The following is a 26,888-nucleotide window of genomic DNA, read 5'->3' on the forward strand; positions in this document are numbered from 1 at the left end:
TGCCGTCCTGCGTTCAGATTCATTAACAACGAACATCAGCTTCCATCTGTTTCCCGAGATCTGACATTTGTAGCGAACACAAGGTCTGATTGTAAACCCCGCTAACGGTTCATGCATTGTGACCAAGTACCTGTGTTATATCTTGCAGCCGTTACCTGGCAGGTACAGTCGTGCTATATATAATTATTAGCAATAAACGTTTATCAGTCGGGCAACAACAGCTTGCAAACTGACGTCAGATTGCTGGTAGGATTTACCGTCAACAGCAACAACACACACACACACACTCACACACACACACACATACACACACACACACTCACACACACACTCACACACTCACACACACACTCACACACACGCACGCACGCACGCACGCACGCACGCAGGCACACATGCACACACACACACACACACGCACGCACGCACGCACACTCGCACACGCACACGCACACACACACACACACACACACACACACACACACACATGAGATTTGAAGAACAATATCCGTAAACTGTAGGTGTCCGTGAAAGTAACAGTGTCTGTTTAGCAATCACCGGGTCTGTGATGGCACATCTATATGTCCTGAGCGAGAATACGCCGATTTACAGTGATAGTCTGTTCTCCCAGTTCGTGACGTTGAAAGCTGGATGCTCATGTTGTTTTAGCCTGCCCTCTGAGCGAAATGCAAAGTTCTTCCAAAGCAGCAGATACGTACGATGCAGTATAATTTGTATTATCTACAGCGGAAATGAAAGTGGTATGCCAACGGCATAACTGAGCAGAGGAGTAGACAATTTCTGGCATGGAACACACGCTTCATCTTATTGAGCTGATTGTTTTCTGCTTAATTGAATTGAGGGTAAAGAATAAGCGGTCCACGCATACACTCATCGTAATTTGTATCATCTGTTGGAACAGGAGACTACGGGTAAACAGCAATTTCGTCTTCGAGCTGCTCTGCTACAATTCCATATATACTGATAGTTTTAGTATTCTCATAAACTGCGAAGCCCAAAATGTGCATGCTGAGAGCAGAAGTGCACTCATTTCGCAATGTGTAATCCTTGCAGAGTAGTACATTGTATAGGGGCATAGCATAACATTTTGTGAGGAAAAATGCTTCATACTAGCAGCAATGACATGCACCCCCCCCCCCAAAAAAAAAAAACCAAAAAAAACAAAAAACACACCACCAGTGTATGAACGTACTCGCATGAGAAGAGATCGGCACATGTCCGTACGTCAATTGAGTATACCCATTTAATAATTTGTACTCTCTCTGGAACAGAATGATGCTCTCTGTTGAATAGAACACTGTAAGTAAACAAATAAAACTTTGCATGCCGTGGAATGTTGCGTTCCGAACAGAGCAGCTCTTGTATTTCATCTCTATGGGAGTAGAACGTTAAATGTAAACTGAATAATAATTACGCTCTATGGAGTAGAATATTGAACGTATAACAACATAATTAACTTTCTGTGGAGTACAGAGCTGCATGCAAACAGCACTGACACTCGTCCACACAGTGTATATATAATCTCTACGAAGAAAAAACAAGGTCATATGCAAAAACAACACACGCGTCTAGATAAATACAATAAATTGCAGTATCTGTGGAGGAGGAAGATGCATGTAACACGCACACGCGCGCGGTGCTCAGTCTCAACGGAGTAGAGCGTCACGTGTAAAACCAGATACACACGTGTGATAAATCTCTACTCTCCGTGTGAACAGACCCCAAAGGACTGATTCTGACCACGGTGGCTGCCCACTGGCCAGAGGGAGAGCGAAGAATTTTGGATCTGTTTTGTGTCCAACAGGTCATCACGCGGCATAATGACCACTGGTCATTGATGCCAGCACCGACTTAATCAGACAGCTGATTGACCGCTGGCAGTACTGCTGACTCGATCTAATCAAAGACTTTGCGAACAGAGATCTGATCAGTTTGTTGTGCCGCTGACTGATTCTTTAAGTGGCACCTCGTTCTTCCGTCGCGATATAACCTTCGTGGTTGAAAACGACGTTAAACACCAAATAAACAAAACAAACAAACCTCGTTCTTTTTCTCATTAAGGACAAAGGAGTGCTCGTGAAGATTGGTTTGATGTGGGTTTGTAGGTTTGGAGTCTGCAAGAAATAACTTGAAGTGTAAAATTCGGTGCGTGTACCTTTCTGTGTGAATATTCAGCTGGGAGACCTATCGGGAATAGAGCAAAACATGAGGCTACTGCTTGAATACTGCGAGTTCTTGCCAACAAGAAAATCACCCGAAGAACATTTTTGGTTTGGGTGTAGAGCGACATTTTGCGGCCTCTGGGTTTTTCTGTGAAACTGGAACGTGTCAAACTTTGCTGCTTGTTCCAGTATTTGCAAGCCCTCATTTGGTAGATACGTAGGACAGTGCTTCTTCTCGGTACCTCGACTGGCAATACAAATGCTAGTCATGGTACGACCGTAGCGAAGAAGCTATTCAGTTTGGCTTTAGTGCGACAGTTTTCAAGGTTGCAAGTTGCGCCCCAGGTCTGGATTTCACTAACATTGCTTGACGTATGTAGTCCCATCATGAACATGCACACAGTGATACCAGTTGCCAATAGAGTATAGCTCATACCTGCTTCCTGAACACTGTCAACTCCTCTGGTGAAAATATTCAGAGAATATTCAAACAGTGAATAAACATTTTGTTAGAAAAGCTCGTAACGTTCACAAAACAGGTATAGAAGCTATCCTCAATTTGGCATGATGGCAAAACTTTACAGGGTCCAACTCTGATTGTTCTACTGTGGCGTTCTGAAAATCTGTCCGGAGAATAGTTTCAGTTTGGTTTGAGAGCGACAGTTTGAAGAGTTCAACTAAGACATTTTCCACTAACTTTATGACAATTCGTCGATAACTTTTTGGGGATAACAATCCCATAGTTCATCTAAAACGTGCTTCCTGACAATGTGCTAAGATACTATTGAGGGCGACCTTTTGCAGTGCTAAATTGAAACTTGCTGCAACGAAAGAGCTCGGGGTTCAGAAGGATTAATCGTATCGCTCCCGAGCCTGAACGTTTAACTGTGCAATTGATGGGAGGAGAGTGTTTCAATGAGACCACAGGGAACGGAGGGAAATGCACCGTTTGAGTCTAAAATGCGAATCGTGCGGCTCTTCGCGAAGAACCCATTAAGAGACATCACTGGGGAACGCTCAGTCTAAAAATGTTTTCCGGGGTCTAAAATTCTCTACAACGTTACACTGTTGTGTGATCCGATGCACGTTCCTTACTTCTTCGTGGGAAAGACTGGACAGGCCGCATTCATCGTCTTCTGCATTGTGTGGTTATTTCTTTGTGCTCCATTGACGATTCGCATGCGAGGGACTTCTTGTGGATAAAAGACATAGAAACACAGAGATCACACTCTTTTTCAGGAACATTTATTTGAAACCGAGCCAGCCATGGATTCTGACTCGGTAGGTAGTGCGGTAGGTACAGGTTAATTGTTAGCATGCTCCCTAATTATATGATACGACTCTTCGCTAATTGCTCATTGAATAACGTAGGCTAGTGCTTACATGTGAGATGCTCCCGTGGACTCACAGACAGACTGTACGGCTGACTTAGCATGCTGACAAACACAGTACCGTGTGCTCATCATGCAATTCAAAGTTTCACATTGCTGAATGATACTCATGCCTTTACTGTGACCGTGCTATAGAATGCAGTGGTTATAATATTGTTTGTCGATTACGTTTTTCTAGGTCGATTTTCCCCGTTGATTTGATCATGTATGTATTTATTTTATGTGTATGTTTGAGCGCGTTTGTGTTATTTCAGTTGCGTCTTCTTATATATAAGTATATACTCTTTTCTCTTTTCTGTGTTCCAATTTTCTTGATGAAGCATTTGACTAGCACAGGAAGAAAGCTGAAGGCCGAAATTCAGTGATTCTCCTAGGGTCTATCCAGAGAAATGCGGTGAAGCAATATTATCGTTGGCAGCGACCTCGTATACAGTTATTAATTGCACGTGCCAAGCTCTTCTTCTGACCTTGATCCGCAGGCCACATATCATCTTGACATACCGCGGTACCTGTGGTACACATATTTTCATATGAATTTCTCTTTGTTATGGTGTATCACCCTATTTATGGGCTGAGGCCTAGAATAAATAGTCCTGAGTCCCGAGTCCTGAGTCCCGAGTCCTGAGTCCTGAGTCCCGAGTCTCGAGTCCCGAGTCCCGTGATGTGAGGCCCTTCCGCTGAGAGGAAACCTCCCAAGAAACCACACCTTCTGTTGTCCCTTCAATATTCGTATTCGTACCTGTCAAGACGGCTAGGCCACCTGTCAAGACGGCTAGGCCACCTGTCAAGACGGCTAGGCCACCTGTCAAGACGGCTAGGCCACCTGTCAAGACGGCTAGGCCACCTGTCAAGACGGCTGGGCCACCTGCACCCTAAGGATACTTTTGGCTGTTCCCGAGGGCGTCGTTTGTTTGCAGGAACCACTGTAATTTTGTGAAAACATCGTGTGCTTAGTTGTCTTATTGTATACCCATTTCTTGCAGCATGTGTATGTCTGTATTTTTACACCTTGCAGTCTTTCCATGGCTTCTTAGATTGGCTTGAGTCTTGCGGCAGTCAAGGGTTTTGGTTTAAACAAAACTTTATTCACTGAATTTTTATCATGACAAGAAACAATGCATGGATTTTACGATTACTAACTCAAGCATATAATGCTAATTTTAAGCAATCATAGTAAATACAAAACAAAGGTTAACATGATGGCAGGATGAATACATTAACTCCTTTCAGGAAACGATAAAAACAGAAAAACCTGATACACAAACAAACAGAAACGGGAAGGGGTTGGTAATACAGAAGGTGTGAAAAGGGCACGAGAGAACAGACATAGGAATAAGGGAAAAAGAAGAAGACATGATGAAGAAGACTTGGAGCGCCGATATTTGAGGAGAGTGGATCTCATTTCAATAGTAATACATGCACATAAGACACACGCCATCCAGGGTTTTTTGTGCACTTCTTTTTTTTTTTTTTTTTTTTTTTTAACAGCAGGCTGTGGTATACCTGCAGCATACAACACCTTGTCAGCTTCTTCAGACCTCAGTTAAAGACTGCGTACACAATTCCACTACGATTGTATATAATCTCATTGTGTATTTCTAATCTCCACAGTACGTGTCTCTCTTGTACTCACTACGGATCTCGAATGCACCCCTACCGAGATTTTTGTCACGGTACAAGAATGTGGAACAACTTCCAGTTGTCGCATTGTTATTTATTATTTACTGTGTGTGCCTGCGTATACCGTGGTGTGTGTGTGTGTGTGTGTATGCGTGCGTGCGTGCGTGTTAGTGTGTTTGTTAATCTTGGTTGAAAACCACACCAGTCATCCCAGACACACTGGAATATCTTTGAAAATACTCTCACCAAGAGAAAGTTGCGGATGTGAAGATTCTTTGGTCTTATCGTGTACCTATGTGAAGGACTCGCATGCACGGCGTCTGTCCTTACACTGTAACCAGCATGCGTCGCTGCTCATGCATTAGTGGAATCATCCGAAACACATGGAGGCTGTTGTTTCTATTCTGCGTACAGGCTTTCTGTCTATTGTTTTTTCTTACATTGCCAGGGCTGTCTGTATGAGCACAATCATTCCCTGTTGCATTTTTAGTTTCTGTAGCTTTTGTGCATGGCAGCGGTCGGTTTGCCTTTGATGTATGTTATAGTGTGTATGTGTGTGTGTGTGTGTGTGTGTGTGTGTATGTGTGTGTGTGTGTGTGTGTGTGTGTGTGTGTGTGTGTGTGTACCTGCCTGCGTGTGCAACTTTCGTCGAGAAAAAAAGAAGCTCGCTCAGAGTATGTAAATTACATGAGAACAAAATAAATTAGGCTGGGGAAAACAAAGCAGGGAAGAAAACTACCGGAGCTACTCCATGTAACATTTTAATCTTTCGTTTGGAATTGGAAATCCATCAAACTGGAAGGAGCCTGTGCGGTCCTTCAAAAGGAATTGCTGTGTGGTCCTGATCACTTTTTGGCTGAGGAGGGAAGGGCAGTGGGCTATTTTCGTAAAATATGTTTTGTCTCTCACGATTCTTCATGTTGTGCATTTGAAGGGCAAACAAGAAACATCTCCGTTCTTGTGCAGGACGACCTCTAATTCAATGTACACGCAAGCTGACGTTCATGCTTCGTTCATCGTGCTTTTAAATTCTTAATCGACGCCATTCCTTTGACATTATAAACCCCACTCACTCCCTTCACCCCTTTTTACCGCCTACCTCTACCCCTTCCCCTTCCCCACCTTTTTCTGCGAGCCAGAAAATGCCCCCGTTCCTTCCTGTTAGTTTCAAAAGAGCGTGTGATTTTGAGCAGAAGACCTACAGTAACATTGAACTTCACACACATTTGAAGCCACAGACACAACCTCAAGTCCTGAAACTATCGATTTGTTCTAAACTTTGTTTGTCTTCTAAAGTCGGGCAGAACCCCCTTGTCTTAAACATCTCCGATTCGCCCTTGTACTAATGCCTCTCGACAGCACTCCTTGTGGCCGAGTTAGGCGAAGAGTCAAAAAGGCAATTTTAAGCTTGAGACACTGTAAATTATTTCTGCAAGAAATCTGGGATGAAGAGTTATTTTAGTTATTTCAGTCAGAAGACCCACAGTTGGAGTAGGGTTCAGGGATTTTGGATGCGCCATGATCGATGTAATGTCTTTTCCATGACGTGACATTACTACATCCTACGCTTCTCGTTGATGTCAAGAGGAACCTAATTTCGTCAAGGCAAATATAAATCCAGCTAGTTCTATTATAAATTCCTGATTATAAACTTATTGATATTTGTATACTACTGTGGAGTGAAATCTCATACATTTTCGAATTTCAAGCAAATATCTGTCTTTGTTTGATGATTGTGTGTGTGTGTGTGCGTGTGTGTGTGTGTGTATTTGCATGTGTCAGTGTTTCCCTCCTTTTATTGGATGGCGACCTCTCTGTTCTGCTTCTCGCTCACACCTCCCTTACCCCATTATTATCTAGCTGGCACCGAATCTGCCCACAGTTAATTACTGAGTGCCGCCCCACTTGTCTCCTTTTACTGGTCAGTCAACGAAATATTCATGGGTCACCTGCTGTTCTGATCACGCCGCTGCCGGAACCTGCAACTAATGAGGCCGATTTGTATACATAAATAATTAAGTGTGGCGTCGTTAATAGTAACTACCCCCCGCGGGTTAGGGGGAAGAATTTACCCGATGCTCCCCAGCATGTCGTAAGAGGCGACTAACGGATTCTGTTTCTCCTTTTACCCTTGTTAAGTGTTTCTTGTATAGAATATAGTCAATGTTTGTAAAGATTTTAGTCAAGCAGTATGTAAGAAATGTTAAGTCCTTTGTACTGAAAACTTGCATTCTCCCAGTAAGGTAATATATTGCACTACGTTGCAAGCCCCTGGAGCAATTTTTTGATTAGTGCTTTTGTGAACAAGAAACAATTAAAAAGTGGCTCTATCCCATCCCCCCCACCCCCCCCCCCCCCCCTTTCCCCGTCGCGATATAACCTTCGTGGTTGAAAACGACGTTAAACACCAAATAAAGAAAGAAAGAAAGTCGTCGTCGTTTTTGTTTTGTTTTATAATTGCGTTTGATTTTGTTTGATTTTTGGGGGATTTTTTGTTTGTTTTGAATGGATCGGAACGGGGCGATGTAAGCAGGTCGAAGGGAGAGATTGGGAGAGGCCCAACTCAAGCAGGGTTGAATCCAAACGGAAAGTGAAGAGCTGGACAACTATAACTACCTGTGTCGGCATACCTGTGCCAGAAATTATAATCATAATTATGATAATAACAGTGATATGATATGTGTTATATGTGCATAACCAGCAAAAGGCCAAACCAGAGACTTTTCACAGTGGGTCTGCTGTGCAACAGCAAGAAAGCAGCCAGTCCAATTCGCACCTTTGCAGTTTCAGCCAGTATAGACCACACACAATCACGTAGATACACATGAGAGAGGAAAAAACAAGATAGGCAAGTGTTGAGGGAGAGGGGATTGCAAAGGAGGGGGGGGGGGGGGGGTAAAATAGGCTGAGCAGGTAAAAAAGCTATTTGTAATCTTGCACCCCACTGTGTTTAAAAGTCTGCCAGCCATCATCTGACTAAATTCTTGCACGTGCGGGCAAAAAAATAGTTCTGTCTGCACAAATCACGATCTCTTTGCAGGATTACTGGTAATCCGGCTCTGCCAAGTCCGGAATTCCCTACCCCCTCCCCTACCCGTCCATCTCCAGTCCCCTTTGCCGTTCCTCACCTCACAAAAATCCCCCGGGGCGAGGGGAATTGAAGAGCACGTCCGGACAAAAAAGTCGATTTTGTCGAGTGTCTAAAGCCGGGAGTTAGAGGCTAATTGATGGAAAGCCAGGTCTTGGGTAGAGGGTGGTGGGGTGGATGTCGGGCGGGGGGTGGGGCTGGGGGGGGGGGAGGGGGTTCGGTGGTAAATTGGTGGGGGGGGGGGGGGGGGTGAGGTGAGGGGTAGTCTGTAGGGCGGGCGAAAACACAAGTCACGGGACACGACGTACATGCATTGCCTCGGGAGGTCTCTTTTGCTTGTGTTCAGATTGTTGCCTCTCTTCTGTTTTGGGCGGAAAATTAACAGGGAAGGGCGTTTCTGTCTATGCTTCCGTTTGTTGCTTTCCTGCGGCTGTCGTTTAGTTCTCGTCGAACTCTACTTCTTTCCAGGTTCCAAAGTGTGCCTGCGTTGTTGTTGCTGTTGTCGTTTATGTTGTTGTTGTTGTTGTTAACGACTGTTAACAAATCATGCATTTCTGCCAGACAAAATCCATATCAGATTAACACATAGACGCATACAAACAGAGGAACAGAAATATCCTTCCGTTTGGCTTTTCAGCCGCTGCTCAGTCGCCTTTTGAAACCACGTCTAGGGATTAATCCGCGCTGCAAAGATTCGACCTTTGGCTGTAATCCGCAAGGACCTTTTGGGGGGCTTTTCTTGCGCTGCCTCCGCCGCGCTATACTTGTGATTTAATGCAATTTGCCTGGACAGACGTCCTCCGAGGTTCATTACAGAAGAGAGAATGGGAATAGGGAGATCCCTGAAGAGATCCTGGGCCGCAGAGTGGTCAAGATGCTTACCGGGAAACGGCTCCGGAAATTTGACTGCTAAAGCTCAGCTGTAGATCTTGAGTGATTTTCTTCCTTTTCCTTTGCGGGTTCGACTGGGCTAGAAAGATCGAAGTACTTGAATTTGTCTTTCGACTGTCATGCGAGATATCCCTTAATTATGGAGCTAATAGGAAAGCGGTTTGCTTGAAGGTATTGGTCTTCTTCGTATCTTCCTTGACCCTCAGATTGTAGAATCTTAGTATGTAAGTTCCTCTGGGCAAAAAGACTGCAACAGGAATGTCCTGATCTGATCGTATTTACAGAATACATTCTTTTGAATGTTTTCATTTTTCCCTGGTTGGACATGGTGACAGTATTCTGCGAAGCACCGATGCCAAGATGTTTTTTTGTTTTTTTAAATACGTTTTGTTAACACAGCTTGCAATGTAAAGTATGAACAAGAAAGTTTCAATTACTAAGCGTATAGTGATTTCTATAGAAATAGAGATGTCTTCCGTTTAGCTGAGTCGGTGGAGGACACCTAATTCAGTCGTTGAAATGGTCTAGGAAGAGTTCTAGAGTGCTGCAGTATTAACGGCTACTTTTCAAACCCCAGGGAGCCATGCCTTTTACAGAAGAAAGTGATTATGGATTGACTGTGCGCCTGCTCACCCACAACAATTGTCAATTCGTCCCAGGAGGACAAATTGCTCTGTCAGACTACCAAGGTCGATGAAAGGGTCGTCCATGGTGTTTCAGTGGTTGTAAGAAAGACGTCTTTCAAGTCTACACTCTTTGGCACAGGTCGTTGTAGTTTAGCCAGTTGCGTTACAAACACCAGTGTTCAATATTGTTCAGCCTTGTATAATATCGCATTCTTAAAGGCTGTGCTGACACCTGCTTATCCACGATAGGTTATCCAAGAAGAAAGTGCATGAACCGACAGACCCACTCATCCACAATGTTTGTTTTAAACAAAACTTTATTCAATTATTATCATGACAAAAACAATACATGGTTTTTAGGATAACTAACTCGAGCATGTAATGCTTATTTTAAGTAACCCTGTTATGTACATAACAAAGGTTAACATGATGGTGAACTAAATACACATCCACAATGTTTCATCTTGCAACACACTGCATAGTTCGACGTTCCTGAGTCGGCAAAAGCCAGCTCCCCATTGTGGTGGAATTGGGAAGGCCTTGTTGTATAGTCATCTGTGTCCGTCACCATTGGCTTAGGTTACAGCAGTTCACCCATACATCCTGGATTCTATGATCCAGTATTCACGTTTTAACCTCGTGCAATGCTCATTGATTATTTATTGCTGCACAGACACCCGCTTTTCCACGACTGGTCATCCTAGGCCAAATTCCATGGGGCAGTCGGCACTCAGTCAGCTAAGGACAGTTCCCCAGTGATAGGGGGTTACCACTCACGGGCGAGCACTCGCGTTTCTTGTACTCAGAAATAAAATATTCATCCTTCTGGAGGTGGGCAGCTGCTGCACGTGTTAATTACCTCATCTCTGTGAACTGGGAGCTCCTGGACCTTGGCACGTGCGGTAGGAACGAGTAGAATGTACATGTTTCTCAGAAGGTTTTAGAAAATCACGTTTTTGGGGAGCAATGACATGCTGCTTGTGGTTATTGATAAGGAAAATTGACTACATTTTCAGGGAAATATCAGTGACCTAATCTCAGCAGTTATTGCCTGTTTTACTGTAATCAGTGTTGCTTGTATTCTGTACTAATATTCAACGCTGAACAGTTCCATTCTGGTTGATTTTCAGGGACAATATGTTCCGTTCCTCATCTTAACATTTCTTTTCTGTATTTGTTCATGTTGCATGTCAGCGTATTTTTTTTGGTTTTGTGCTTTGATTGGTTCAGGTTACATTCTACATTGAACCAGTAATTATGTGATCAACAAGCGGAAAATAAAACCATGTTTACAATCTCCTTTCAGACTTTGGAATATATGGCAGGCTCTTTCTTTGCGCCGAATCAGAAGTGATTGTTCTCTTTGGGTTTTTTTATCCTGAGATTCGTTTTCAATTCTACGTGATGAATTCTCATATCGGTGACACTCCGATTCTTCTCCCAATAAAAACCGTCTGGGAGAGCAGTTTAGAATTTCGCGTTTTGTGTTATTTCTTTATGCATTTATTGATTGTGCCCTTAACTTTGCTTGAAGCCGAACGCTCTTTACCCGTGTGAATAGCAGACCTAATATCCCAAGGGGATTTTTGGACAAGTATCTACTCCGACCAGATCAATAATTTGTTCTGAATTAGATAATCGCAAATAACCGGGAAGGCTGGGATTCCTGACTGTATTGAAATATTTGTCAGGGAAAAAAGGTTGATTGATGTCCTTTGTTGGTGGTATGTATGAATATTGAAATATTGAAAACAGGTCGTGGGGCTCGGGATTTACTTTGTTTTGAAATGTAGAACAAAATGGGGAAGTGTCTGCCTGTTTTTCTTTCTCTCTCTTCAGCTGTTTGTCTGTTTGTGTCTACATCTGTTTGTTTTATTTAATTTTAATTTTATTTTTACGTTTTAATTTAAAGTCTTCTAGCACTCTTTGAGGTGCATATGTAATTCGTGTTAGGATATCAGGAATCTTTCAAAGCAACATTTATTTCTGCCCTTTCTGTCATTCGCATTACGCTGAGGATTCTCTTCTGTCCCCCCCCCCCCCTCCCTCTCTCTTTCCCTACCTCTCTCATCTTTCCCTCTCTGTCTCTCTCTCATCTCTCTCTCATCTCTCTTTCTCCCTCTCTCATCTCTCCCTCTCTGCCTCTCCCTCCCTCTCTCATCTCTCCCTCTCTCTCTCTCTCCTTCTCTCTCTCTCTATCTCTCTCTTTCTCTATCTCTCCCTCACTCTCTCTCTATCTCGCTCTCTCTTTCTCTCTCTCTCTATCTCGCTCTATTTCTCTCTCTCTCTCTCTCTATCTCGCTCTCTCTCTTTCTCTCTCTCTCTCTCTCTCCCTCACTGTCTCTGTCTCTCCCTCTCTCACTATCTCTCTCTCCCGCTCTCTCGTTTGTATTCGTTTTTGTCTCCTTCGTTTTATGCATTTGTGTGTGTCTATCTCTTCCCTCCTCCTTCTTCTTCATCTAATTAGTTTCTTCTTCTCTAACAATGTAGGGAGGCTTTTGTTCTCCTTCTCAGGCGCAGTGTACTTTTCATAACACGCAAAGAAGTCATTTAACGGCCGATTTTCGTCGAGGTTTCCGTGTTGGAAAGCAGAGCTGTTCATTAAAGAGGTACTTACTGCTCATGCAGCTAAGAGTAAAACAAATCGAAATATTGAAAGGTGCTTGAAAGGCCATTTACAAATGTCCTGAAAATATGGACACGCTGAAAAGAGTTGTTGACAGGTTTTTAAAAGCCTCAGTTCGAATTTCTTAGCCGATATTGATTAAGTAAATGTTGTCGTATGTTTGAGATTTTTATTTTCCGTTGAAAGCTTTTTTTGTATTGCTTATGTTTCTTTGTTCCTCCCGCCTTTGTTGTTCTCTCTCCTTCCTTCTTCTCTTCTTTCCTTCCTTCCTTCCTTCCTGCCTTCTTTTTTTCTTTTTGAGAGACGAGACATGTAAAAGTCCGCGCTTTTTTGCGCGGATGGAAGTAGTTCCCTAATTTTCCCAACTCAGATTTTGTGCAGTGCGCTGTTGTTTCAGCCTTCTGTTTTCTTTTTGCTATATTTGTAACCTTAAAAGTGGTCGCGTACAAATTTTCCTTGCAAAACACACGATGTGTTAGCTCTGTGCGAGTGCATTATTATTTCATTAGGCAGCTTACGCCGGCTTCAACCGTCAGAAGCAAACTTGGCACTGGAGTAAAATGATCCGTGTGTGTCTAGAATCTTGTCTCCCTCCGTCTCTGGCTCTGTCACTCTGTCTCTGTCTGTCTGTCTCTCTGTCTGTCTGTCTCTCTCTCTCTCTGTCTGTCTCTCTGTCTGTCTGTCTGTCTTTTTCTCTCTCTCTCTCTCTCTCCCTCCCTCTGTCTCCCCATCCGTCTGTCTCTCTCTTTCTGTTTTTCTGTCTCGCTATGTCTCGAGCTCACTCTCTGTTTCCCCGTCTGTCTGTCTGTCTGTCTGTCTGTCTGTCTCTATCTCTCTCTCTCTCTCTCTCTCTCTCTCTCTCTCTCTCTCTCTCTCTCTCTCTCTCTCTCTCTCTCTCTCTTCCTTTTTTTGTCTTTATATTTATGTCTTAGTTTAGCAGGAACAGATTGTAAGACTAGGCGTGAGCCTAAAATCTCCATCCTTGAGTAATAAAGTTCGTTCGTTCGTTCGTTCGTTCTCTCTCTCTCTCTCCCTTTCTTTCCTGTCATCTGAATAATCTTAATTATACATGTATGTATTGTCATTGGTTTTAGCAAAGTCGGGGCTTCCTGAATTAACAAGCACTCCCCCCACCCCCAATACTCCAATGTTTTGTACGTGTTTACGCCGTTGTACTATGTCAGTTTCGCTGGAAAATACAAAGACACGGCTCTTGCAGACAAGAGAGGATGATTCTGTTATGATGCCATACACGTTTTATGACATGATGTAATGTAGGGCTGCAACTGTCCTGAACTGGGCGAAGTCGACTACGTGAAGTACACTTCGCAAAGCTGTTCGCACGAAGTAATAGCACTGAGTGTTCGGTAAAAAGACTTCGCGAAGTCGACTTCGGGCTCAATTAAGGTCTGCCGTAAACCTGCTCCCCCTTCCTATCGTCCACCCACGCCCCACTCCGCACCCACAGAAAACATGCAGTGTAGTTTTCATAGCATTACGAACTGTCCTAACCTTCCAACATTGTTATAGAGAACTGAGATTCGTCCATGTGACTTATACAACATGGGAGACAGCCTGGTACCAGTTCTTTCAACCATGTTTTATCAACAACAACAAACAACCAAAACAAACAACCAGCAGCAACAACAACAACAACCACCACAACAACAACCGATACATTATTCTGCAAAATTATTCACATCTGGTTTCCTTAAAAAAAAAGAAGTTTTCAACAACAACTTCAGATACATTATTTTGCAATATTATTCACATCTGGTTTCCTTAAAAAAAAGGTTTTCAACAACAACTTACCGATACATTATTCTGCAAAATTATTCACATCTGGTTTCCTTAAAAAAAAAAAAAAACGTTTTCGGCGCCGTTCCCATGTGCCTGTAAACAAAAATAACACAGAGTGGAGTACCATCTCTGTTGACCATGGTTGTCAAACAGGCCCGCTATTTTCCATATTTTATTCATGTCCTGTTTCTTCAAAAGGCCTGTTAGAGTGAGCTTTTTCATGTAAAGCACAACACGCCGTGGTATCAACTCTTCGGGCCAATGGTTCTCAATGATTCGCACGTGCTATATATACTGTTGCTTTTAAAGACGTCGTTTGAGCTGGCGTTCCGATCCCATGTGGTTGTCAAAAAAAGAGCACTCTGTGGCCTTTTTTGTCGCAAACAAACGAGTAATTCTTCACAATGATCCGCATATTGTATCATCAAGAGAACCACCGTTCTCGCACGAGCGTAAGACTCAGAAAGAAGGGAGAAAAAAACCACATCAAAAAAACATTAAAAAAACCCACACACACAGCGTTTTATCAACTCTTTTGACCGTTTTTTGGTGGTCATAAGCAGACCGTATTTTTCAAAAAAGAACCTAGTTCCTTCAGCGGGCGGTACCATATGGCTTCAAACGAACATAGCACTCAGCGTGTTACCAACTATTTTGACCATTTTGGACAGACGGGAGCAGTGGCGTGGTGGTAAGACGTCGGCCTCCTAATCGGGAGGTCGTGAGTTCGAATCCCGGTCGCTGCCGCCTGGTGGGTTAAGAGTGGAGATTTTTTCGATCTCCCAGGTCAACTTATGTGCAGACCTGCTAGTGACTTAACCCCCTTCATGTGTACACGCAAGCACAAGACCAAGTGCGCACGGGAAAGATCCTGTAATCCATGTCAGAGTTCGGTGAGTTATCGAAACACGAACATACCCAGCATGCCTACCCAACGAAAGCGGATTGAAGCTGACTATGCTCTCAGAGTACAGTGTGGGAAACCCAAATGGGCAAACGAGCTCACACGTAACCAGACAAATTCTGGAACGCTGAAGAAGAAGAAGAAGACCATTTTGGACAGGAACAGAAAGCTTTTCTGCACATTGATTCACATCTGGTTTCTGCATGAGGCTAGTTTGTCCGCTGCAAACTCCCTTGAATCCTGGCATGCCTCTTTCTGACTTTCTCCTTGACCCGATTTGCAAGGTAAATTGGGCATTCTTCTCCATTATTGTCATACGGCCGTGCCCAGAATGAGAAACACAGTGTGATGGATGAGGGGCGAGGGGACATTTAGCTGTACCAGCTCCTGTGGCTGTACCACTTTTGTTGGCTTCGATGCACAAAAGGCGCGCGTGTGTGTGTGGGTGTGTGTGCGTGCGTGCGTGCGTGTGCGTGTTTTTTTTTGGGTCGTCCAGAGCCGCCTGGGTAGATTTGCTAGGCCTGGGCTGTGCGGTTAGTGGATATTGTTGATGCATCTATTGTGTTTAAAGCTGCAGTGCTGTTGACCCACGGCTTCTCGATTTCACGGGTCGATAGGGAACTGCCAGCTGAAGACTGAGCGTTTTCGGGTTAAAAATAATATAATACGGCGGGTATTTGTTATTAGTGTCAGGCTGCTCTGTGCTTGTTGCTCTTAGTGTCAGGCTGCTCTGTGCTTGTTGCTCTTAGTGTCAGGCTGCTCTGTGCTTGTTGCTCTTAGTGTCAGTTTTTGATGGATTTTCTGACAGAGAGAGTCGAGTGAACCTATGCATGCTTGCGTTGTGTGTTGTCACACATGTTTGACACTTTGAACCTTATTGTAAAACTCTTGCTTATTTAGAATTTGTGTGTATTTTAGTTTAGTCAAGCAGTATGTAAGAAATGTTAAGTCCTTTGTACTGGAAACTTGCATTCTCCCAGTAAGGTAATATATTGTGCTACGTTGCAAGCCCCTGGAGCAAATTTTTGATTAGTGCTTTTGTGAACAAGAAACAATTGACAAGTGGCTCTATCCCATCTCCCCCCTTTCCCCGTCGCGATATAACCTTCGTGGTTGAAAACGACGTTAAACAGCAAATAAAGAAAAAAAGAAAGAAAGTGTGTATTTTAGTGTCTGCAAGTTTGCTTTTGCGAATTTGATTTTGGGGGGTGTCCTAGGTCTCCGGTACACTGCATAAACACTAATTCATGAAAAATGAAACTCTTTATTTCATACGGTAGGGGAATGCATTACCTTTCTGGCAATATACTTGGTTTAAATATAACTGGCCGCATCACAAAGATCTACAGCTAAATGTATCTGTACTTTTTTTATGACGGGTAGTGTAGTTATGTGAGATTTGCGATATATAAGAATAACTGTCTTGGTGCAATATATAATATATTAGATATACAAGGTGTTACTATCAACAGGTACGTCTTGAAATCATTGTCCAAAATAAAGCTATTTCTTGACAAATAAATGATAGGCTCCTCACTCTGTTTTCATACCTCATGACCAGAAGTGCATGATACCAGGAGTGAACATTTACATTGCTGGAAGTGCTCAACATTACTCGGCTACTGTTTGGTTTGCGTCTTGATAAAATTTGAATCATTACTTCCCCTTACAGTAACTCGAACTCACGATTTTTTTTAACAAGCAAGGCTGACTTTTACCACGCAAATCTGGGGTACTTTAGCCTTGAGGTCATAAATTTCCTAAAGCCCATGACAGTTTTCACACGTTTAACAAGTTTTACAGCCACAAGCTAATGGTTACTCTGACACGAAGCTTTTTGGGGCCATATGTTTGGTAGGGAATATACCCCTGGGGAGTTTTATGAAAAAAGTTTTCTAATAATTTTGCCAAGAAGTGTTTAAAGGCTTTTTTTATATATATAAATGCCACGGGGTAGCTTTTAGACGAGTCGTCCGTTTGCAGGAGTTCTTGTCTGGTGCTAGTCATTAGCACGTTGTCTGCGACAGTTGTTGCTCGTTATCTCCCCCCCCCCCCCCCCACTTACATACCCTCCGTTCAACCCTGGGAGACTGTCGTTGGCCACGAGCGTTGGGCACGCCATCCTGCCCGGAGAGGACATCATTTGCGGCTGTTAATCACCCTCTCTTGGGCCCACTTTGCCCCCGTTGTGGCCCCACACGCCAGTCGACGAAGGCGAGAGGATGCACCCACGACTGACAAATATCTGTGTGGAGTTTTGCTTGCTGCCTCGGATTCGAAGATCTGAGAGGCAGTGTATATAATATGTTGTGTGTTTTGTGTGGATTTTCAGATTCGAGAGGGAGGTAGTCAAAGTAGATCCCCACCCCTGTGTTTCCTTGGTAAAGCTCCGGATATCTTCTTTGTACCTGGGTTTTCTTTTGTGTCCAGAGTTTTCTCTGGATAAAACTGTGCTTTTCTGTGTCTCTCCCCTCCCCCCCCCCCCTCACCCCCACCGCATTTGAAATGGCGTTCAGTTGAAGCTGGACAGTTCTGTGTCTCAAGAGATTCGGGACGAAGTGGAAGAAAATTACTCTTGCCCGTCACGCAGATGAGTACTAAGTGACGTAGTAGGTGATGACGTAGTAGTTGGTGACGCAGGAAAGATTCATTATATCCTCCCGGGAGAGTATTTGTGTGGAAAAAATAAAGACAACGTAAAAGACTTGTTTTATTTAGAAGTGGCGTTCGTCCTGAGACTGCATGGATATTTATAATAAGTGTGCGATAGCTTCAGGGCAGCTGTATCTCCCCAGTTCCCTTGGACTGGCTTGCGGGCTCCCCGTAGCTTTCAAAAAGACCAAGACCTTATGTGGGGAAGGACCGGATATAACTGTTGGTATTGAAATCATGCTCGCAGTTTGCTCCGCTATGCTGCGGACGTTACTTTTTAGAGAGGACCTACAGTCAGGTGTCACTGTATAGATTCTAAAACAGATATCGAGGACTTTATGAGACTTGGACGTATTAATTGGTAGTGTCGAAATCATGCGTTTCCTGTCGTTTGCGTTGATACTCAGAGATGACTTACAATCAGGACTAGTACTGATGCCATGATACATCTTTAACAGATGCATAGGACTGCGTTTCATGTCGTTTGTGTTGATACTCAGAGATGACTTACAATCAGGACTAGTACTGATGCCATGATACATCCTTATCAGATGCCTGGGACTGTGTTTACTTGGACGTATTTATTGCTGGTGTTCTGATCATACGATTTGTACAACTATAGACTATGGGGTTCAGAGATGACATAACCCGATGTCATGAGATATTCCCGACCAGATGTACAGAGATGTCGATTATTTTGGTACCTGCATGTAATAATCGTGCGTAGATCATATGCTTAGTGCAACTATGGACGTTGGTGTTCAGAAGATGAGTTACAATCAGGTGTCATGGTGGGTTCCAAAATAGTCGAGGATATGGATGTTATTATTACGAGTGTTCAGAGTATACGTTTTGTGCAACTGTGGACGTTGGTTTTCAGAAGAAAAGTTACAATCAGGTTTCATGGTGGGTTCCAAAATAATTGTCGAGGACATGGATGTTATAATTACGAGTGTTCAGATTATACGTTTTGTGCAACTGTGGACGCTGTTGCTGAGAGATTGCCCAGAATTCAGTGTGAGAACAGATTGTGATAAAGATAAAGATAATATACGGGACACGGGCGTGATAATCGCTGGTATTGTGATCAGTTTTGTTGATGTATGGACGGGCAATTGCTCAGACAATTCAGTGTTATAATAAATATTTGAAAAGATGAAGAGGACTCTGGAACGCGGGTGACATAATCGATGCTAGTGTTGAGTCCCAAAACGTTGTTATTGCTGTTCAGAGATAGTGTGTACGTACGTGAGTGTAATAACGGGTGCGGGAGTAGATGTAGTGGACGCTGAGTTGTGTCGTTTACGTTAAAACGAACGGTGAATATACTGGCTGACTTTTAATTTGTGTAGGCTGGAATTGTTGGGTAGGTTGTGGACTTTGCGTTTTGGAAATGGTGGTGAGCCGATCTCGAGTGTTATGGTAGACGTCGAAGCTGTACAGATGACGGGCTAAAAAGCATAATCATCAAGTATATAATTTTTAAATGTTTTATTTTAGTTTTGTTTTGGGAAGGAAGATAAATTTACAAGACTGTTATCGGCATTTAAGTTATTGTTGTTGTTTCTTCCTGTTACATTTTACTTCCTTTAATGTCTTTGTGGCATACAAAGATGTTGTTTTTCATAAACAATAGGTGTTTCCTTTCTCAAAGGACGGAGAGTGCTATTTTTGAACTTTTAAATTAGTCTCAGACGTGGAGTTCGTTATTGTTTGACGTCACTAAGGCTCAAATTTTATGAAAAAACAATTTACTTGCGGAAAGACATCCCTTTTCTCTTCAACCAGGTGAAAGATAATGTTTCAAAAGATGAGTACGAGTGTGTGTGTGTGTGTGTGTGTGTGTGTCTGTGTGTGTGTTTCTCTGTGTGTGTGTGCGTGTGTGTGTGTGTGTGTGTGTGTGTGTGTGCGTGTGTGTGTGTGTGTGCGTGTGTGTGTGTTCGTTCCCTGTCTCAGAAGTTTCTCGAACAGACTTCTGCAACAGAACGTCGCTATGATAACAGGGTAGGCTAAAGTTTCAGATTTTCCAGTAGTGTTTTGAAGCTTTTGTTGGCAACCACAGTTTCTTAAAGAAAATACTGACGTTGAACAGAGGGCAGAAGTCGTCTGACGGATGTTCTGGAAGGAAGAGCAGATTTCACACAAATACCTGCCTTTGTTAGCTGGAGAAAATCGCTATGAATTGTTCTGATTTGCCTATTGTGTGTGTTTGTGTTTGGGTTTCTTGATCTCCGACATTTTCATCACCGGCTTTTGTGAGTCTGTTGATTTCTCTTTGCTGCTGGTCGCTGAAAAGATGGGAAAATAAAGATTGTTTTGACGCGATTTTCAACATGTTTGTGTGAAGAAAATTAAAAGACCGGGTGGGGTGCCAACAGTTTTCTGTGACCTCAGGAAGCTGTGAAAAGATCTAACAATTTTGAAGACAACACACCTTTGCGCACCATAATTGCAGTGTTTTTTTGTTTTTGTTTTTCTCGAAAGAGAGATTGAAGCGGTAGTTCAAAAGTGGGGTTTACCTGTAGAGAATTACTTGGTGTTTGATCCGTCACAAGAGATTGTGGACTGCTGTCTCTGACATCGTTACCCCCTGCTGTTCTGTAGGCTTGAATTCAGTGCAGTGCATATAGACCACCTTGCTGTTAGAATTCCGTGAATTTTTTCCGTTTTAATATTCTGCTTAAAATGTTGGATTTTGTGTTTGTGTTTCGTTAACGTGGAACTGGGCTCGTCACCACGAGGTTTACGCGCTATATAAGTAATCGTTATTATTATTATTATTATTAACAAGGTACACACTTTTCACGGGATTTGTTTGCTCTTCGTCTTTCAACTCGTGTTCAGCTTTCAATTGTTTTGCTGCCTGATTTGTAGGTTTTTCAGTCTGTCTATTTTTAATACTGTTTTCTCATTAATCGTTGGTATTGAACAGTCGAAAACCATGAAGAATTTCATGTGCTTTTCATAACTCATGCAGAACTTTTCGCGTATGTTTTAATCTGTGAAATACGAAATGGTGATGGAGGACTGTCTAGAAGGGATTATCTTTTCTTCTGAACCATCATGTGCACCGCCATGGATCTGTCCCGGCTTATTTATAGGGAGAAAACATCCTTCTGTTTGGACACATGCACAAAATCAACAGCTTAATCGCGTTGTATGCGGAACGGGAATTGTTTCCAATGAATTTATTTCGTCATGAAACCATATAGATGCCATTCTACCGAATTATTTCACCGGGAAATGTCCCGCTCGGTACGTTTGGTACGTGTTCAGTTTCAATGATGCTCTTGTCCTGGTAGCAGCCAGGCTGTCCATGTTTGGTACGTGTTCAGTTTCAATGATGCTCTTGTCCTGGACGAAAGCCTGGACCTATATCTGTGTTACATACACAATACTTTACACGGAGCGAGGTATTTTTAAGCCTGTCCTTAATTGAGCCCGAAGTCGACTTCTCTAAGTCTTTTTACCGAAGTGTATTTCGCGAAGTCGACTTGGCCCAGTTAAGGACAGGCTTGAATGTGTGTAGACAGATACACAGCGTGTTCACATGTGTGTCTCTAGCGCACTGCATTTACTGAGCCTGTTTGTGAAAGGTTTAAACAGTGGCGTTCCTGTTTCGTGGACCTTAGACAAGACATCATTGTTTTCTGTAGTGTAACCCAGTAGATTCCCTGTAAACTAACGCTAGAGCAGCCAGACATTGACAAACAGTGTGTGCTTGTTAGTGTGCATAAAAGCAACATGAATTTATAACTGAGAAAATGACTGACCGGTTTTGCTTTCTGGTATTCATAAAATCCCTTAGCGTACCATATGTCGGAAATCAGACAACGAACAATAGTTTATGCTTTTCAGTACGCATAACAACAACATGGTTTACGGTAAATAGGAAAGTGGACAGTCTCTGTTATTTTGCTCTGTAATCTCCCACATCTGTTGAAGGGATAAAAAGAAGACAACAGATTCGTCTACTGTTCTTCAGTGTACCCTGGTGTGATTAGCGAGGTGTGTTTGTAAATTCTGTCAATGACTTCATGAGTTTTTTGTTTGGATTGTTCCTACTTACATTATCTAACCTACCCTACCTCGTAGTCTTCATACACCTACGGATGGATAGAAAGAAGACAACCGATGCTGCAGATCGCCCCGTTGTCATTAGCAAGGCGTTTTTTGCCATTCTGTCGTTGACATTATTAGCTTTTTTCCCCGATTGTTCCTGCTTCCCTTATTTTGTAGTCTACCACCATCTGTGGATGGATAGAAGGGAGACAGGAGATTCTGCAGTTCAGTCGCACTGTTGTCATTAACGAGGTGTTTGTTATCATTTTGTTGTTGACCTCATTAGCTTATTGTTGCGGGTTTGGTTGTTGACCTGTGCGCACTATACGTAGGTGTGCGTGCGTACAGGAGTCATGCCTCTATACAAGCTTGTAAAGGTGCGTGATTCCACCAGAAGCAGACGGACATTTTGACATTTCGACATTTCAGCCGGGCTAATTATGCCACAGTGCTTGCTACCGGTCTAGTGAATGTGTTCATGAGAATGACAGTGCACAGCTAGCTGTGCTGTGCTGCTTGCTCACTGTATGATGTGGGTGTCAGTGTAGGCTAGATTTAAATCAGTTTGGATGGAGTAAGTGTCATTGCCATATGGTATCAGGTTATCGTGATTAGTTTTTTCTCTCTCTATTTGCTTGTTACTCAAACGCATGTATGACAAGAAGCTTGTTTTTTTAATTTTTAATTTTTTTTTTATCTAACCACGTATGATAAAAATGTATAGAGATAACGAAGTCATAACTACTACCTCGATAAACGAAAATCCAACGTATGTTGTGTTTTTACTGGACAGAGAGCAGTACGTTGTGACAAACAATCGAGCAGGCTTTATCCGTTTTCCTTTCGTGTTGGTCGCAGCAATGGAGCAACTATAGCATTCTTTATCTTGCATATGGCAACAGATGGTTATCATCCAAGTAATCTACAACACTTTCTCTTTGTCAGACTTTAGGTTGAATTATTTCTAATGAGGTGGCTGCGAATTAATTGAAAGGTTCCAAAAGGGGAAATGGAATCACCAGTCGGATTATCATCAGGAACTATCAGCTAATGTGTCTGCAATCTGTCAAGCAGTTTCATGGTCCACTGTGCGTTCTCTGCTTTGTGTTGGATGTATTCCTCGTGAGTAACTGAGAGTTGAAGTCGGACTTGGTTTGTTTATCGACGATTTTGGTGTGTTTTTGTTCAACGGGGAGTGTCTTTCAGGACTTTGTTGTATCGGAGAACTTTGTGGTTCGCTGCACTGGGATGAGTCTTTCAAACACCCAGTGGTGAATAAATATGCAGTCTGAAAAAGAGGTAATTACCGTAGTTCTTTCTGTTGTTTTTTCCCCATTCGATTTTATCGTTATGTAACTGTTTGTTGTGGAGACAATGTATGAGTTTATTACCAGATGTCTTGCTGCAATGCTGTTTATGCAAAAGTAGCAACATACGGTTATGTATGAAAGGGTGGAACTGTCTTGCTCTTGTTGTTGTTGCTTTGATTGGTTGATTAGGTGGTTGTTTTTCGTAAATGTTGATTCTGTTATCTTTTCTTTCTTCCTTTCGTATTTCTTCTTTTTGTGTGTCTGTACTGTTAGGAATATCATGTTAAGTGGAATCGGACCTATTTCAAATTCATCTCGCAGAGGTCCATGTGCATCAACCGTTCTGTTGGCCTGCTGTCTGTCTGTCGGTCTGTCTGTCTGTCTGTCTGTCTGTCTGTCTGTACGACTCCATATCTATCTCTCTTCTGCGTTCTGTCTGTGTCAGTATGTCGGTTTATAATGCATCAACAAACTGCATGGAAAAACAATCATGAACATACAGCATTTCTTTGTTAGGCCTAGATGAGCTCTTAATCGGCTCGTAGTTGTGCAAAACGGCTCTTTCGCTTCTTAAAACTGTTTATGAAGATATGATAATAATATTGATTATGATACTGCTACATGGTTCATGTAATAAAACCTTTACCCTGCCATGGCCTGAGCAAAGCGCTCTGCAATTAAAGCGTTAAAAACACACACAAAAACAACAAAATTACAACAATAATTTTGTTGATGCATTAATCATACATCAAAGAAGAAGACATGGTTAACTGCTCATTGTGACAACATGTGACACACTGTGCAAACAGACAAAAATAACATTTACTTTCACTGTGCATCCAGAAAACAAGCTAAAAAATTTCGTTATAACGCAGTGTAACACATTTTTCAGTATGCTTGAAGCGTTAATGCGGCAGGAGGAGGTGGGCAGCGCGAAAACGCAGTACTGCTATGAAACACGATTTCATGTTAAAGGTTGCATGAAGCTGGTGGGGAGATGGGGGAGGTATAGGTATTAGTGTTAGCTATGGTAACGAAGATATATAGGGTGTCTCAAAAAAAGTACCCCAAAAGACATCGAAACATCAGTACCAAGAAATGGAAAAACTAAGAGAAGGGACAATGAAATCCGAATGACAACACAGTGGTTCCAACAAGATGGAGCCCCACCACATTCTCAGAGAAATCCAGATTATCCCACAGAAAACATTCACCAATGTAATGAACAATATGGCAATGAGGATGCAGTCTGTCATTGGAAAACGGGGTGGCTACATTGATCACGTGGTGTGAAGAAACAGACAATCTCAACTGAAAGCTGTGATTTGGGGACAAAACTTCTATGAACTGACTACAATATCGTATCACGCAAAAATGATTTCAATAAAGTTACTGACTTGTCTGTAGTATTGACACAAAATCGGGGTGTGTTTTTTTTAGACACCCTGTATATCGCGATATGTGATACAATGCCATGCCAATGTTCGTGTCGCCTGCGTGATGTTAAAAGGTTGTGATGTGTTTGGGGATAAAGGTTGTGTTACACTGAGTGATGTAAAATGTTGTCTCAAGCTGAATGATGTTAAGGATTGTGTCCCCTGTGTGTTGTTAAGGGTCACACGGAGTGATGTAGAAGGTTATGTTACGCTGGATGATGTTAAAGGTTGTGTCCCCTATGTGAGATGTTAAAGGTTGTGTTGTGTCTTCGTTGGAACGTTAAAGGCGGTGTTACACTGTGTGATATTGGTTGTGTCACTCTGTGTGATATTGAAGATGGTGTCCCCTATGTTACGTGTAAAGGTTTGTGTCTCCTGTGTAATGATAAAGGCTGCGTCACACTGTGTGCTATTGGTTGTGTCACACTGTGTGATATCAAAGGTTGTGTTCCGTGTGTGATGTTGAAGAATGTGTTGCTATCTGTGATGTTAAAGGTTCTTTATTCTTTTGTGTGTAACAGGAGCTGGTAAGCAGCACAGCGCAGCAACGTAACTAGCGGGGCAGTGCTGTAACTGTTTAGTATGCTGACAAACACCGTGCAATGTTTAAAGGTTGTGTCACCTATTTTTGTTACAGGAGCTGGTGGGCAACACAGCGCAGCAACGCAACTGGAAGGGCATCGCCATCGCCCTTCTCGTCATCATCGTCGTTTGTGCCCTCATCATCACCGCCGTCATCCTTGCCACGCCAAGTATGTAGATATTGTTATGTAGATACTGTGTGTGTGTGTGTGTGTGTGCGTGTGCATGTGCGTGTGTGTGTCACAGTGTGTGTGCATGTGTTTATTCGGCTCTGTCTGTCTCTCTGTCTCTCTGTCTCGCTCTGTCTCTCTCTTTGTCTCTCTCTCTGTCTCTCTCTCTCTGAGAATACACCAGACAGAAATTCTAGCTCTTTGCAAAGTCACGGCCGTACGAAAAACATATATACCGTGTATTCCCACAAACCCAGGGGCACTCGACCCTCAAGGTTTTCGGGCCCCCGGGCATTTAACAAAACAAATCCAAGATGCATTCCATTTCATGTTAGCGATGTCTACCACAAGGGATACGAGCATATTACAACGCAGATACTAACTTGACAAAAATCAACAGCCTTGCTGGTTCCTCTTTTAGGCCGGATATGCTGCTGTTGCTGTATGTTGATTTAATGTCGTAAGTTACACCCTTGTCAATCTGCTTAATCAATTCAACAATTAAAGCAACAATAAAAAAATAAAAACAATAAAAAAATAAAAACAGAATGCAGCCACACTATTAAAATTTGGTATTATGGAAGTTAACAGGATTCTTCTTATTCCACATGAAAACCTGGATAGGTATGTGTCGGAGATTATGATCGTGCGCGTGGGAAGTCTTTGAAAATGACAGGATGCTCTTACTCGCCGTGAAGGCCTGGATAGATAGAAATGTGGCGATGATACTGATCCTGCGCGCAGGAAGGACACCTGTATCCCCCCCCTCCCCAAAAAAAAAAAAGTCTGTTTACGGTCACATAGGCAGAAAAATAGGGTCGGTATGTCGGGATTTTTTTTCTTTTTTGTTCTCCCCAAAAACATATTTTTAAGTTATTTTGCCAAAAAACAAAGACTTTTTTTTTCTTCTTTTTTTTCCCCCCAAATGCCAAAAAAAGTCTAGGGTCGCGCGAAAAAATAGGGTCGGTCGGGATACCGTAAACAGACTATTTTTGTGTGTGGCCTAAGTGCATGCCATTAGTGTTCCTGTGTATATATATATAGGGTAAGTGTTCAGTTATGCCGTTGTACGTGTCACTAATGTTGCTCTTGGTGATCTTCACCGGTGGCATCTTCCTGGCCGGTATTTATTCATTTACTTAATTTTGTATGTTTATTTATTTATTTGTTTACCTATTTATTTATTTATTCATTTATTTATTTGTGTATTTATTTTTTATGCATCCATGTTTGTCGATCTGTCTTTCGCTCAGCCTCTGTACCCTTCTTTTCTTTCCGTTCATTATTTTTCAACTACGTCTCTGTTCATCTTTTTTTTGTATCTATACATTAATTAATGTATTTATAGAGGTTACAACACGAGTGGTTTTTTTATATGGCTTGTATTTCAGTCAAGACCCAGCGGATGAATATCAAGGGACTCACGAGCCTCTGGCGAGTGAGTCCCTTTGATATTCCCGCTGGGTCTTGACTGAAATACAAGCCATATACAAAATCACGGGTGTTGTAAACTGTATATCACATGAAGATCTAAAAGACAACGCGTG

At 42.6% G+C, this 26,888-nt stretch overlaps 1 protein-coding gene across 6 annotated transcripts in view; it reads left to right on the forward strand.

Moving 5' to 3' along the window:
- LOC138960268 (dipeptidyl peptidase 4-like) overlaps window positions 1–26,888 on the forward strand; it is a 163,063-nt gene that overhangs the window by 73,600 nt on the left and 62,575 nt on the right. For 4 of the 6 annotated variants that reach the window (XR_011453933.1, XM_070332087.1, XM_070332090.1 and 1 more), the window contains exon 2: window positions 25,227–25,341. Coding sequence is in view for 5 of the 6 variants with exons in the window: in XM_070332087.1 (XP_070188188.1) it covers window positions 25,227–25,341 (115 nt within the window). In the remaining variant the exon portion in view is untranslated. Of the gene's footprint in view, window positions 1–2,773; window positions 3,477–22,379; window positions 23,143–25,226; window positions 25,342–26,888 lie in introns of those variants that run through there. The other 2 variants (XM_070332088.1, XM_070332089.1) reach the window with 2 other exon arrangements.

Source organism: Littorina saxatilis, linkage group LG2 (assembly GCF_037325665.1).
Source record: "Littorina saxatilis isolate snail1 linkage group LG2, US_GU_Lsax_2.0, whole genome shotgun sequence".
NCBI classification, from domain to species: domain Eukaryota; kingdom Metazoa; phylum Mollusca; class Gastropoda; order Littorinimorpha; family Littorinidae; genus Littorina; species Littorina saxatilis.